The 15,602-nt window shown below is 47.5% G+C and overlaps 2 protein-coding genes across 3 annotated transcripts; one reads left to right on the forward strand and one right to left on the reverse strand.

Annotated features, from left to right (window-relative positions):
• The first annotated feature begins 1,904 nt into the window (after positions 1-1,904).
• On the forward strand, positions 1,905-8,828 carry LOC123112554 (nucleolar protein 14). The gene is made up of 14 exons (XM_044533580.1): positions 1,905-2,328; positions 2,418-2,552; positions 2,861-2,987; positions 3,894-3,973; positions 4,062-4,121; positions 4,958-5,149; positions 5,577-5,705; positions 5,902-6,552; positions 6,657-6,849; positions 6,939-7,132; positions 7,355-7,447; positions 7,523-7,665; positions 7,761-8,039; positions 8,167-8,828. Exons 1-14 carry the CDS (start codon positions 2,065-2,067, stop codon positions 8,429-8,431), a joined length of 2,805 nt encoding a protein of 934 aa, XP_044389515.1. The 5' UTR covers positions 1,905-2,064; the 3' UTR covers positions 8,432-8,828.
• A 1,006-nt stretch (positions 8,829-9,834) lies between these two features.
• Positions 9,835-12,753, reverse strand: LOC123112555 (ACT domain-containing protein ACR4). 2 transcript variants are annotated; one of them, XM_044533581.1, is made up of 8 exons: positions 12,429-12,753; positions 11,947-12,019; positions 11,766-11,811; positions 11,548-11,662; positions 11,376-11,455; positions 10,672-11,271; positions 10,460-10,564; positions 9,835-10,383 (listed from the first exon to the last, which is right to left on the reverse strand). In XM_044533581.1, exons 1-8 carry the CDS (start codon positions 12,436-12,438, stop codon positions 10,051-10,053), a joined length of 1,362 nt encoding a protein of 453 aa, XP_044389516.1. In that variant the 5' UTR covers positions 12,439-12,753; the 3' UTR covers positions 9,835-10,050. The 2 variants fall into 2 exon arrangements, with proteins under 2 accessions (XP_044389516.1, XP_044389517.1); XM_044533582.1 differs by having other exon boundaries at positions 11,942-12,019.
• Between the last annotated feature and the right edge of the window lie 2,849 nt (positions 12,754-15,602).

Raw genomic sequence — 15,602 nt, forward strand, 5'->3', positions numbered from 1 at the left:
GAGATCATCGTGGAACATGTGGGAGCCAACATGGGTATCCAGATCCCGCTATTGGTTATTGACCGGAGAACGTCTCGGTCATGTCTGCATGGTTCCCGAACCTGTAGGGTCTACACACTTAAGGTTCGATGACGCTAGGGTTATAAAGGAAGTTTGTATGTGGTTACCGAATGTTGTTCGGAGTCCCGGATGAGATCCCGGACGTCACGAGGAGTTCCGGAATGGTCCGGAGGTAAAGATTTATATATGGGAAGTCCTGTTTTGGTCACCGGAAAAGTTTCGGGTTTTATCGGTAACGTACCGGGACCACCGGGAGGGTCCCGGGGGTCCACCAAGTGGGGCCACCGGCCCCAGAGGGCTGCCTGGGCCAAGTGTGGGAGGGGACCAGCCCCAGGTGGGCTGGTGCGCCCCCCCACAAGGGCCCAAGGCGCCTAGGTTTTGAGGAAGGGGTGCTTCCACCTAACTTGGGGGGCAAGTTTCCCCTCTCCCCCCTTGGCCGCCACCCTTAGATGGGATTGGGGCTGCCGCACCCCTTGGGGTGGAAACCCTAGAGGGGGCACACCCCCTCGCTCTCCCTATATATAGTTGAGGTCTTGAGGGCTGCCAACACATGAGTTTTGACCTCTCCCTGGCGCAGCCCTACCTCTCTCCCTTCTCCTCTCCCGCGGTGCTTGGCGAAGCCCTGCAGGATTGCCACGCTCCTCCACCACCACCATGCCGTTGTGCTGCTACTGGATGGAGTCTTCCTCAACCTCTCCCTCTCTCCTTGCTGGATCAAGGCATGGGAGACGTCACTGGGCTGTACGTGTGTTGAACGCGGAGGTGCCGTCCGTTCGGCACTAGGATCTCCGGTGATTTGGATCACGACGAGTACGACTCCTTCAACCCCGTTCTCTTGAACGCTTCCGCTTAGCGATCTACAAGGGTATGTAGATGCACTCTCCTTCCCCTCGTTGCTGGTTTCTCCATAGATAGATCTTGGTGACACGTAGGAAAATTTTGAATTTCTGCTACGTTCTCCAACAGCGGCGCCGTCACCACGCCTGCCGCCGGCCGCCGCCACAGGGCTGCTGGACCGCAGCCAAGTCGGGCTGCACCGTCGCCGCCTCCCTGCCCCGGGAAGGGAGCACGCGCGCGCGGGGACGAGAAGGCCCGCCACCGCCGGCACCACCCGGGCCAGCGCCTGGGGCGCCTGCCGGCAGCGGTGGGGGGAGACGGGGAAGGAAGGGACCCGCGGGAGAGGAGCTCGAGCTCCGCCCGGCCACCTCCCGGGGAGGCGGCGCGAGGTGGATCTGGACGAAGGAAGTGGAAGGGCGGAAGGGGGGCGGAGGCAGGGTGCGAGGTCGGCGGCCGGCGGCGACGGAAGGGGAGAAGGGGAAACCCTAGCGCCTAGTCCCGCGAGCCTAGTCCGTGCATAACCTCAGAGAGCACACAATTGGGATGAAGAAGCCACGAAGTCGTGAGATAAATCTTAGATCATCTTCTTTTATTTGCATTTTTGTGTTTAAGAGTCGTGCTGTCAATGTAGAAGCACATCGTTCAGTCAAGTTTTCGTTTTTTAAAGGCCCGTGACGCCACGTTTGATGTGCCCCGTGACCTCAGATGTATCCCACTCCATGTGGACTTTCATGAATAAACTTGGACTTTACCCTAAAAAAAGGAGACCGATCCCCACGTCCCCTCTCTCGTCTCTCCCTCCAGCGCCGTCACCGACCAGCCCGCCGCCGGCGACGGCTGCATCCTCCTCCGCACCTCCCTCTTGCTCCTCTTCTCCGGCGCCCAAACCTCCTGTTTCGTGCTCGTTCGGTGCTCTTCTTTCGGCCTCTGCTCCCTCTGTGCGCCCTGCGACTGTCATGTGGGACCCGGCCTCAAGGGATGCAATAAGAGGCCCATCTTGTAGCCCAGGCCTAGGTTACGAAACATACGGCGACGGCCCATAGCAGGGGTGTTGCACATAACGCACCTCTCCTCGCGCGGAGCCGCCACCACCACGCCGCCGCCGCCGCCCGTCTCGTCCCGCAGCCACCTCGCCGCCGCCCCGCGACGTGGCGCTCCGTCTCGGCCATGGCGAAGACGAAGCCGACGGCAGCCGGTGCGGCCGCGGCGGACAAGAAGCATAATAACAAGAAGAAAGGCAAGGGCAACATCAAGGGGAGGAACGGCCCGGCGGCCGTGGCCATGAAGGCGCGCGGGGCCGGGGCCGCGGCGGCGGAGCGGAGCAACCCCTTCGAGGCCATCTGGTCGCGCCGCAAGTTCGACGTGCTCGGCAAGAAGCGCAAGGGCGAGGAGAGGCGCACCTCCCGCTCCCGCTCCGACGCTATCCACAAGGTAAGTGCTGAACTGCTAATAGACCGAGCAATTTTCGGGCGAAGCTCGATTCTTTGGCCTGATGCCGCGGCATGGCTTGGTTGCTGCAGAGGGAGAACACCCTGCTCAAGGAGTTCGAGCAGAGCGCCAAGTCGTCGGTCTTCCATGACCGGCGCATCGGCGAGAGGGACGAGACTCTGCCCGAGTACGACAAGGCCATCCTCCGTCAGCAGCGAGAGCACATGGTATGTGCCGCTTACCTCGTTATATCCAGAGTCACTCTGTTAGCGCAGCATTCTCTAGTCAACAATGAGATTCCTGGGTCCAAGGTTGGACACATAAACTGCATGGATTAGAGATGCAAATAGGGAAACCAGTGTTCTTGTTGTGTTATAGGAACAAATGTATGCATGTTTTGTCCCCTTCATTTCTGTCTATCAGTATGTGCCACGCATTGCAAGTCTGCGGTCGAAGTGCTCTTTCTCATTTTGGTAACGGCGGCGGTGTGTGTCCAAGAGTTTGTTAAGTTTCCTCCCTTTCTCATGGTTTCTAGGCGAAGTTGAAACGAGCAAGCAAATTCAATCTGTCCGATGAGGAGGATGACGAGGATTCTCACACGCTTTTGGGAAATGATGATTTCAATGAAGAGGTGCCTATTGGTGACGACAGTGATGAAGAAGGTGTGTTTTAAGCCCATATTTTTTTGGCTTCGTGGGGTACTTCTGAGTCTCCTGTGTTATGTACGTATGTATCTCACATTTGTATTTTACAAACTACTGTGGTATTTTAAGTTAGCTTTTAGTTTATTATCTGAAACAGAGCATTTAAAAGACTAAAACAAATCTTTTGAAGTTCTGCTTGTCGTGTAGATTCCTGGGGCCAAAGGCTGGACACATAAACTGGGATTAGAGCATTTTAAAGACTAAAAGATATATGTTGTCAATCCAAAATAAATTATTTTTTTGTCGATGGCCTGCAAAACAAACCTTTTGGAGTTCTGCTTGTTCTTCTGAGAGATTCTGTAGATTACTGTAGTCTGACGCGTAGCTTTAGGTTTGCTCTGAGAGATTCTGAAATTTGCTCATTCTATTTATTCTGAGGGATGCAAGTGTTACGGGCTCATACAGGTGTTGGAATTGTCTTGAATTTAGGTCTCTGGCTTGGCAAGAATTTCTTGACGTTGGCGAATAACAATTGGAATCCAAAGCATGGGTTGGAATTTTACACGTCCGACTCAAAATAATCTGGGATGGGGTTGTCCCTAGTAAAACTGATAAGATAGCATAACATAACTTTGTACCGTAGATATTTGATTTAGCTATCAATGTTTGTTATTGTTCAGTATCTAAAATCCCTTGTGGTCTCCACCTTTGGTAACCACTGATTTTCCCCTATATCACACATGACCTAGTTTCAATTTTGGCACTTAGTTTGCTAGACTCAGCTTTGGGAATGTACGATGGTGTTATTGGAGAAATTATTTATGTTAACATATTACAACTTTATAAGGATTAGAATCCCCATCTACAGGAACTGATGTTAATGTTTCTATTTTGCTTAATGTGCTTAACCTTTTGTATTTTCAGGTAACACGCTCTCAAAGAAGCGCCTATCTCTCCAAAGTAGTGATCTCCCTTCAGAAACTGACCTACCTGGAGAAACACATGTAATGTTTCCTAGGAATTACGAACTACATTTAGATCTCATCTGTAATTGATATGCTGTGTGCTTAATCTATTTGCTCCTGTTTGCAGGGTCACAAGAGCAAAAAGGAAGTTATGTCAGAGATCATTTTGAAGAGTAAATTTTACAAGGTAGAGTATCCCATGTGTATAAAAAACGTTATTCCTTCTGTTGCTGCCTCTTTATTTCTGTCTTGGGCTATCACCTAGAACATTTCTTATCATTCTGAAACTTAAATAAACTGTTTTGAATTTTCCCTACAAATTATTATTTTGGTTCGATACATGATGCTTATTTCACTGTTTTCAACTCTTGGTCTTTGCTTTTTTTCCAAATTGTTTTCAAAGGTAATCAAAAGAAGCCTTGATATAGCTTTGTATGTCTGCCTTAGTGCCTTCCATGACAAAAATGACCAAGGGTCTGTTTGGTTTGAGCCAGCGCCAGCCTTGCCAATCGTTGGCTTGCGAAAATATTGGCGCAGGAATCGGCCGCCCATGCCTTGCCAAAATATTGGTTGGGAATTGAACTAGAGATGTTGTGGAGGTATGGGCGTGCCAATTATTTGGCTTGCAACCAAATGGATACCTAGAGCTGGTCAACTACCAATATTTTGGCAGGGCGCCTTGGGGCAATGATCCAAACAGCCCCCAAGTGTTTATCAGTGCGGTGAAGATATATGTGGATGTGAGGGATTAGATAAACAGAGGATATCATTCTTATATACTGGATGCACAGCTTGAACTCGGACATATTAGACTCCTTAACTTCCTAAGACAATAGTATTGGACTCATTCCAATCCAGCCACCTCCTATTTCCATTATAGTTCCATGTTGCTTTATACATGACCTCATTAGATTGGTATGCAGGTCTGCTGGGGTTGTGTACATGACTTGTTATTATGCATTCTTCTATTTCCATATTTGTAGCATGAAGTGGCTACGTTAACATAATTTTGTCTTGTTGCAGGCCCAAAAAGCCAAGGAAAAGGAAGAGGATGAACATCTTGTTGACAAGTTAGATAGTGATTTTGCATTGCTGGCCCAGACGCCAGCACTTCTATCCCTGACCGAGTCAGCTAGAGTGAACACACATAAAAACAATTCAAGTACAATCCATAAAGGTTCATCTGGTCTGACCGGAAAGGAGATTTTCAATAAGGTAGCATTTAATGCTTGTCTTCCTATTTAGATCATCAACAAGCCCAAGATTATTCATTATATTACATAGCTTTCAGTTGACAATTAAGCTGGTAGCATGGGTGGAACCTCTGTTATGTTGTTAGAAGTTGGTGCACACACCGAACACTGCACACACATGAAGCTTGAAAAGAGAAAATAGTAGACTGCACATGGTAGCCCATTAGTTGTTTTGCTTTAAATTTTGTGGACCAGTTTATGTGTCTATTCTAAAGATATGCACGTCCTTGGTGGAGTAGCTCCTCTCATTTGGTACCTTGGGATGAAGTGTGTACAGCAGCATGTCCACTTCTAATTTCGCAAATTTTGATTGTTGTGCATGGGCCTGTAAATATGTTATCTTTGTCAGTTCCTGGTACTGAAGTTGCATATTGTTTGTTGCATTCCAGGAAAAGCCAGATGCATACGACAAACTGGTGAAAGAAATGGTGATGGATCAACGTGCTCGCCCGTCAGACAGGACAAAAACCCCAGAAGAACTAGCTCAGGAAGAAAAAGAACGTCTTGAGAAGTTGGAGGTTCGTCCGATCTAGTTGCATTGGATGCAACTGCTGCTTGCATATTTAAAATTTGCCTTTTCTGTCCATCCTACAGTTGTTTTTGTGAACTCTAGTGTGATTTTAGGTTTAGCTTATAATTCTAATACATCAGTGGTGTTTTTGCTGATGGAAGTACTGATATTAAATCGCTTGCTGATGCTTAATGACATTGTAGAAGGAACGTCACAAGCGGATGCTTGGAACTGCTGAGTCCTCTGATGAAGAAGATGATGATAGCGAGGATGGTGATCATCATATGAGGGCGGATAACTCAAAACCTATATCTGGCGATGATCTTGGTGATTCCTTCTCTTTTGACGAGCCAGCAAAAAGGAAAAAAGGTTGGGTTGATGCAATTTATGAGAATGAGGGTAGAAAGATAGGTGAAGGTGTAGCATCTGGCGATGAAGGAAGTGATGACAGCGGTGAAGATGAGGATGAGGATGAAGAAGAAGATGCTGGCGATGAAGAGGATTCTAGTGATAATGACTTCCGTAATATGCCGGCAAGGGACTGGGAGCAAAGCGACGACGATGAGGTTGCTGTAGAAGAAGATGAAAAGGATGATGTCAAAGATAAAGAACAAGTTATTGGGGAAAAAGTTTTGAAAACAAATGCACAAAATTTGAAGAGAGTATCTAATGCGAAGCAAAAACCACCTGGCAAGGATGAAGACCTACCTTTTGTGATAGAAGCACCAAACAACTTACAAGATCTATGCTCCTTGGTCGATGGTCGCTCAGAAACTGAAATAGCTGAGATTATAAGCCGGATACGTACTTGCAATTCAATAAGGCTCACACCTGAAAACAGAAAGAAAATGCAAGTATGTGGTAAACTAAATTCATCTGGTTATTACCAAATATATTTACTTAATTATTCATTATCATTCCCATTGCAGCCATCAATGTATACTCAAATATTTTGCAGGTTTTCTATGGTGTTCTCCTGCAGTATTTTGCAGTTTTAGCTACTCAAAGTCCAGTGAAGTTTAAAGTAATTGAGACCCTTGTTAAACCCTTAGTTGAGATGAGTGGAGAGACACCATATTTTGCTGCAATATGTGCTAGGGAACGACTTACTCGTACACGTGCTCGTCTATGTGAAGACATCAAAGTTCCAGGTTTCTGAGGCCATTCTTTTTTAAACTGGAAATTGGTTTTGTTGTCATTAATCTGCCATCCTTATTATGTTGTCTCTTTAAACTTACAGGAAAAAGCAGCTTGCCTAGTTTGAAGACATTACTTCTACTGAGGTTATGGTCTCTTATATTCCCCTGCTCCGACTTCCGGCATGCTGTCGCAACTCCAATGCTTCTGCTTATGTGCGAATATCTGATGCGATGCCCTATACAGTCTGGCCGAGATGCAGCTGTTGGTTCTTTCTTGTGCTCCATGGTGCTTGCGGTATGCTCTCCAGCCTTATATTATCTTGTGTATTAGTTTATCTTTCTCCCCGATGAGTACATATTGTATGCTCCAGAGACCTAATTAGCATGAATAATTTGAATGGCAAAAGCCAATTAGCTGAATTTATTCTGTTCCTTCATCCCAAGTACACATGGAATTCCTTCCCCCCCACTTTTACAGCAGGAAATATTCATCATGTCTGCAAATTTCAATCTGTAGGCTACTAAAGAATCGAAAAAGTTCTGCCCTGAAGCTATCAGTTTTCTGCAAACTCTTTTGGTAACATCACTTAAAGGAGAAGTGAGCAATCAGGTAAGTATGAATCCAGTTGTTGAGCATACATTTCAGCTTGCTGCTTCATATTAAGTTGAATCTTCTTTGGTATAGATCAATGACCAGTTTATGGAGCTCAAGACATTGAAACCATGGCTTCATATCAGTGAGCAAGTGCATGAGGTGAATCGTATGAATATCCTCGACCTAATGAGCATGGATCCTGATTCCCCATTCTTCGCATCAGATAATTTCAAGTGAGCACCTGGTCTTAGTGGACTCACGATTGGACACTGGAAGTTGTCGTTTTACATGTTATATATTTATCTTATAAACATACATTTTCTGACAGGGCTGGTGTACTTCTGTCTGTGGCTGAATGTTTGAGGGGCTTTGTAATTATACATGAAGGGCTCTGCTCTTTTCCAGAAATTTTCATGCCAGTTTCTTCTCTGCTGCAACAAATTATGGAAAAATCCGAGTTGCCTGCCCTGTTACAAGAAATTTTCCAAGATGTCATCGACTTGATTAAGAAGAGAAGTGACGAACACCATGCTTCAAGAGAGCCACTCCAAATGCGGAAGCAGAAGCCTGAACCAATCAAGCAGCTGAATCCCAAATTTGAGGAGAAGTATGTATACTTGTCATTCCTTGTTGCCAGTTTCTTGTCGTTGTTGTGCTCTGTTTTGGCCTGTCCTGTTCTGTTGTTGGAAAGGTCTAATTGTGCATTTCACACATCCTTCTTCTCTTTGGTGCAGTTACGTAAAGGGTCTTGATTACGATCCTGACCGAGAAAGGGCACGCCTGAAGAAGCTGGCGAAACAAGTGAAGAGCGAGAAGAGAGGTGCGATGTCCGAGCTTCGCAAAGATAGTTATTTCATGGCTGCTGTGAAACAGAAGGAGAGGGCGAGACACGAGCAAGAGAGGTCTGAAAAGTATGGCAAAGCAATGGCTTTTCTTCAAGAACAAGAAAGCGCTTTTAAATGCGGGCAGATGGGAAAAGGCAAAAAAAGGAGGAGGTGATGATATGCTGATCATGTTGCTATCACAGTCCAGTTTGCGCTGGGTATTGGAGATAGAAAATTAGGCATGCACCTGGTGACCCTGGCATGCCCCGCTTTAACTGCCTTTGCCACTTCCATGTCGAAGACACGCCGGAAAGAGTAATCATGTCGCAAACGCTGATGTGGATGGACGCGTTATGTTTCTTGCACTTGAGAATGAGTTGCTCCGGAGTGCTGTACTCGTGCAATAGTAGTAATCTGATGTAACGCAGGAGCGATTTTGTTTGCTTTTTTTGTCCTGATTTCTTGTATGCAGTGTTACTCTTCAGACTTATGTGAACCAGTCCTGTTCATCTTGTTGCTTTTCCCAAATTAATGGGAAGACATCCTACACTGCAATTTAATCATTGGCGATACACTACTGTTCAATGCCACTTTGAGTGACGGGTGCCCTTTTTGGCATGGTTTTCTTCTCTCTAAACCTTGTAGCATGCTCATCAGATGCAAATTACATCTCCTTCGTCTCCTGCATCTGGCTGGAGCAGCTTCAAGTTGTCACCATCTCACTGCTTCAAGTGGCCACTAAGCCTGTGCGTGCGTGCGCACACCAAACTCCTCTGCAAATCATGCGAGCCACAAAGCTGCTTTCACTACTCAGCAATGCCTTGAGCTCTTCCGACCTCACCACAGCGTGCATTATTTATGTATCAGTCTTGCTTCCATGCCTTTCCTTTTCCCATATGCCTTTTTAGGTCAGACGTCACCAATCATGGAGCACACAGGTGGCGCCAATCAGCCATCGCAAGACGGCCCAAAAGCAGCACTACACATGAGGACCCAAAAGGTAAATATACACCCCAAACTGACTCTCATTGCGTGCTACCACTACTATGCCTGTTTCATGGTTCTGGCCTGGCTTGGTCTTCGCTTCTGGCTTTCTCTCCACCCATCAGCAGGCGTCGCGGTGCACCGCGACATCGATCGATCGGAGATCGCATATCGGAGCTAGTGTGAGATGACAGGGCAGCAGGTCATCAGACACAACACAGGAGCTGAATTTTGCTTTTTCACGGTGCTTATTAGTTATTACTCGGTTTTGTTAGGATACAGACAAAGGCTAATGCAACATGTCCTTATCAGCAAAGCTTCGGCGAAGAAGAAGATTGATGATGATAGGGGATGATGCTTTTTGGCTACTGACCTGCATCTGCTCGCCCTCCACAGAACCGGATGCCCGTTGCTGTCGTGCAGATTCCGGTGGCTGGATAGGATAGCCACAATAATTCCAGCAACCAAGCAGGCCGACTTGGCCTTTCGTTTTCGGCATCATCATCATCATCATCATGGAAGATGGAACATGGCGAAATTCCATGGCCTTTTCTTCACCTGATTCTTTTTTTGGAAAAGATGACATGTTCTCCGAGGCGGTAACGGTTCCGGATTCCTTATTGGTAATGCTTCCTACACTTGTATTTACACTCTATGTACAATGCATATTTAGAGGTGATGATGGTCTATAAGCAACACAATATAATGTATGTAAACTAACTCTGCACTACTGGAGCCAAATGTAGGCTCCAATTCTCACAGACCGCTTCAGCAGTTAATGCTTGCCAGAGAAGTTCTCCGATGAGAGCATTAACGCACAAACAAGCCAAGACTAGAGAGAGACCTTGGCCGGAATAAGTTTGCGAAGAGGAACCATGTCGGGGACTCTTTCTTCTGAGGTGCTGGTGCCTCAGGGTGGCCTTTCACCTGAATGTTATGTCCTATGGCTTCCCTGATGGAATCAATGGTCTTCTGGTCAACTACCTCCCCCGCAGAACTGCGGACGTAGAATGTGTTGACGGCTGTCCTGCCCTTGGTGCTCACCTCTGCTCTTGTGACAGTCAGGCTGTTCTCCCGGAAGATGCGCGTGACCTCAGATAGGAGGCCGACCTTGTCATTTGAACACAGCTCAAGTTTCACACCCTGGAAAGCCAAAATTTGGGCTTCGTAAGAAAATAATTCTGGTAAAGTTACCTTTGATAAGTTCATGGATCGTTACCTCAGATACCCTGCGCTCAATTGCACTTTCAAGGCACTGGATGACTCTCAATCTTTCAGCTTCAGTGTTCATTGGAGATCCATTCACATGTCTTACATAGAATTCCTGCAGAAGAGTGTATCAAGGTCACACATTTTCTTGTATGAAATCTTATGAGCCTACATGGTAGCAGCGACTGCCCGGTCCGGATATATCGGGTTGTGTGTATTCACCTGGTACGCCTGATTATTGTTGGCGTCAATGTTTGCATGGTAGACAACATAGCGCAGGTCTGTCAAGGTGCAAACAGTATCGAACAGAAGCTTCGGCCTGTCCTTGCACCTGATGGTCACCACCGAGTAGTCCTTGTCTTTCCAATTCCGAACAGTGACCTTAGGCCTCTGAGGTTGAGCTGGGACATGCCCATGAAACTCTTCACAGTCCCCGTCACTAAGCATCATCTGGTGCAGCCTTCTGTCGGTATGTGTGGCAGAAGTCCCCGATGCTTCTGCCATGGCAGCTCCTCGCGAGAGATTGTTTCCTCGGAGAAGGTAGGATAGTCGCTCCTTGATCATTTCAAGCCTCACGGTATCGGTGACGGCTAGCATGGTGTCCTCATCAGTGACTCGCATCACGGCTGCAACTCTGGTGTTATGGGTCCAAATTTCAGCACTGACCACATTGCATTTGAGGCTCGCAAGCACCGCGCTGACTTCAGAGAGCAGGCCTGGACGATCGCTCCCTGTCAGCTCAATGACATTGTGGTCGGTTGAAGCGGCGACACCCACCGATCTCCGTTTAGCAGGCATGTATCTTGAATCTGCGCCCAAGGACTACACATTCAAAGAATGTTTCAATTGTCAGTGAGCTGGAATGTTGGATAATCATACATGACTGGTGAACTGAAAATGGCAAGATTGCTCTCAGGATTACATACCTTCCGGATGTAGCCCTCAATCTCCGCAATAGCAGCCTTGTCTTTCAATTTCAGCCCTTCCTTATCAGTCACATTGAAAACTGAAACAGCACGAGTTTTTACCAAATCAGCAAAAAGGGGCAAGGAAATCGAGGGTACCATTTATTAGATTTTATTTGGTGTAACACCTTACCATCCATGAACCACCCCCCATCTGAGGTTATGTATGCCTTGCTTATCACAAGATTGAGATCCATGAGGACTTGGATCACTTCCAGCAGAATCCCATACTCGTTTGCACTGCCAACCTACAATTGCAACCACCAATAAAGAAAGAAATAAATCAAACCAGCACACCTGACTGCAATCTCTGTCACAGAAAACCATGAACTAGTAGGAAATTAAACATACCTTGACAATCGTCGCGTCCGCCAACGAATCGTTGTCGATGATGATACTGCAGTTAACGAGACATACAGACCGGGATTAAGAAACAAGACCTGATGGTAAAAACTGGAGGGTAATCTTTTTGGGGGTGCAGAAGCAGAAGCAGAAGCAGAGACAGCAGCATGTGAATGTGGATGCACCTCACCTTGGCGGGTTCATCTTGCGTATGAAGTTGTCGTACTCGTCGTCGCTGTCCCAGGTAGGGCCATAGCCTTCATCTGTCACATGGAACCATTAATTAATCACGGTACGGCCTCGGCGTTGGCGACGCGGCAAGAAACGTGTGGAAATCGAAGGGGGACACAACAGGAACCAGCAAATCAGAGTTAATTAGTACTACGATTTTTATTTCGAATCTGTGCAGCGGCGATCGAGGGCCATGGAGGGCCGGGGATGGAATAGCTGAATATATTCCAAGAATGTTTTTTCTAAAAAATGTATTCCAAGAATCAGGAACAAACGAACAGGGCAGAAACAGAACCAGAACCCTAGCCATCAAGGAGATTAACAGGGAAATGGAGGCAGAGATGCAGCGACGAAATGGAAGGGGACCGGAAAAGCAGAGTGCCGCCGCAGGGAGGAAAGCAGTTTGGAGGAGGGCGGCGGAGGAGGAAGAAGACGGGTTACCAATGGACATGGCGGGCGGAGAGGAGCGGAGGCCAAGAACACTTGTTCTTCACTTTCTGACGAGTGATTGCTCTTTCTCTGTCTCTGTTCCTCTGCTTCTTCTTCTTCTTCTTTCTCGGGGCTCAGTTGGGAGGCGCGCGCGCTGTGGGTGCGCGATTGGCTGGCGCTGGCTGGCTGGCTGGCGATCCTAGAGAGAAGGGGAGGAGAGAGAGGGGAGTAGGTGGTAGAGAAGAGAGGAATGGCTGGCCCCCTCTCGCTGACCCTCTTGCAGTTGTTGGGCACGGCGCTTCCCTTCCTCTCTCTGCCCCTGCCCCCAGAATCCTGGGCTGGGAATCGGCCCTGCGGGCAGTTTTTACATGCTGCCTGCGCCTTTTGCACGCCGGACCCTGGCTTTCTGTGAAATATGCGCGCAAGTCTTCGGCTCGGCGGCCACGAGGGGAGTATCGCAAATTGCTGTTCCTCTAGGGGGCGGTGGGCCTTCTATATGTCTATGGTTTTCCGCGCGCTAAGATCTACGTGTCATGGTAGCCGTGAACGCTTGAAAACGAGAGAAGGCGAGGGCAACAAGGAAAGGTGGACACACAGCTGGCGCACAGCGTGCAAGGGCATACTGCCGAAATCATCTTGTCGTCGTTTACGAACGCATCCCATGCGCGTGCGGATGCCGATGATCAGTTCTTTTTAGATAAGTGTGCCACGACATAATCTTTTTCTTCTAGAATACGCGCGCACACACACACGTGCGTATCGTCTATTAAAGGGGAAGTGGGTAAAGAGCCCGTCCATGCTACATCATCACGCTACAAATGCGGTGGTCACACATCCACCGTCGAAGGAGCTATTACTCACCAACCGTCCACCTAAAGAACGATGCAAATGAAATTACGTAGCAGTCATGCCATGGCCCACAACCTACCTTTCTCGAGCACTTTCTCGAGGACATGAGCTGGAGGTTGATGCGCCATTAAAGACGAAGTCATTCCTATGTTGCGAGAGCTCCCACGTGACATTGCATTGAAGTCCTTTCGCCTGGCACTTTGTGGGTGCGTGAGAGGTACGCCACTCAACCAGCAGGCTGTCCATAGCATGCATCCAGTCTGGAAATCCTCATGCACTACACAACAGTCGTCCAGCCTAGAAATCCTTATGCGCCAAGTATCTTATTTTGAACCGCCCGTGCGAGGACGTCTGACGGGGTCCTGCACCGAGGGTGACTCTCCTAGGGGAGCCTGGCCTCGGTGCTCGCCAGGGGGGGCACTTGGCCCACAGTATGAAGGAAGCCCTAGGGGAGCGCTAGAGATCTTTATGCCCTCCAAGGCAAAGGATGACGACCCCCAGATCGCATCTACTGCTATGTAAACCCTAGACCTCTTTGCCTATATAAAGGGAGGTCAGGGGCCCCTCCTAGGTCATCTATCATCAAATAGGCAAACTCTTGGTAGCAATCTCATACCCCAATGTAACCCCTCGCATGAGGTATCCATCCACCACGACTAACGAAAACAAGCATGATGTAGGGTATTACTCTATGGAGGCCCGAACCTGGATAAACCATGTGCACGATCTTCGATCCAAGACTTCCAGCTGTGCTCGGACCCTACCGAGAGATCTGACGGGATTTTACACCGTCAGTTGGCGCTAGGCACGGGCAGCGTCGGCTGGAGGCCAATCTTGGAACAGATATTCTTTTGCTTCCGCGACCTTCTGCTGGGAGAGAGCCTAACCTTTGGCTCCTTTAAATTCATAACTGATGGGGTAGGTCGGGTCGACATCAACCCACCGGCCTACCCCATATGCACCATCGACATCGACATCATCATCTTCACCACCAACGCTCACGGCGATCTGCGATTATGCTTTCCACCGATCAATCCCGAGGGTCGGGATAACTTTCCGATCTCAGCGACCTTGCCATCCTGCCTAGGTCGCCTCTCCCTATTCGGACTATGGAACGCGGGACCTGCGTACCAGTAGGAGCTCCATCAACCTCCATTGTAACCCATTGTAACCACACACTAGAAGATTGTTTCCTTGACGAGACAATTTTGGACTACAATATCGACACGACCGATCTACTCTCGCTCTTTGATCATGAGGGTGTTGACAGCGAGCCGACCTCCCAGGAGAACATTGATGTCGAGAAAGTGCTACCTCTTGAGCTTGCATTGGTTTTTTCCTTGAAGAGGAAAGGGTGATGCAGCAAAGTAGAGTAAGTATTTCCCTCAGTTTGAGAACCAAGGTATCAATCCAGTAGGAGACTACGCACAAGTCACCGAATACCTGCACAAACAATCAACAAACTTGCATCCAACGCGATAAAGGGGTTGTCAATCCCTTCACAGTTACTTGCAAAAGTGAGATCTGATAGAGATAGATAAATGGTAAAATAAATATTTTTGGTATTTTTGGTTTATAGATTGGAAAGTAAAGATTGCAAATTAAACGAACGGCGACAGAAATTGGCAAGTTGACGGGAAACTAATATGACGTAAAATAGACCCCGGGGCCATAGGTTTCACTAGTGGCTTCTCTCAAGATAGTAAATATTACGGTGGGTGAACAAATTACTGCCGATCAATTGATAGAAGAGCGCATAATTATGACGATATCTAAGGCAATGATCATGAATATAGGCATTACGTCCATGTCAAGTAGACCGAAACGATTCTGCATCTACTACTATTACTCCACACATCAAGCACTATCCAGCATGCATCTAGAGTATTAAGTTCATAAAGAACAGAGTAATGCATTAAGTAAGATGACATGATGTAGAGGAATTAACTCACGCCATATGATGAAAACCCCATCTTTTTATCCTCGATGGCAACAATACAATACGTGCCTTGCTACCCCTGCTTTCACTGGGAAAGGACACCGAAGGATTGAACCCAAAGCTAAGCACTTCTCCCATTGCAAGAAAAACCAATCTAGTAGGCCAAACTAAACCGATAATTCGAAGAGACTTGCAAAGATATCAAATCATGCATATAAGAATTCAGAGAAGACTCAAATAATATTCATAGATAATCTGATCATAAATGCACAATTCATCGGATCTCGGCAAACACACCACAAAAGAGTATTACATCGAATAGATCTCCAAGAACACCAAGGAGAACATGGTATTGAGAATCAAAGAGAGAGAAGAAGCCATCTAGCTACTAGCTATGG

This window comes from Triticum aestivum, chromosome 5B, assembly GCF_018294505.1.
Source record: "Triticum aestivum cultivar Chinese Spring chromosome 5B, IWGSC CS RefSeq v2.1, whole genome shotgun sequence".
NCBI classification, from domain to species: domain Eukaryota; kingdom Viridiplantae; phylum Streptophyta; class Magnoliopsida; order Poales; family Poaceae; genus Triticum; species Triticum aestivum.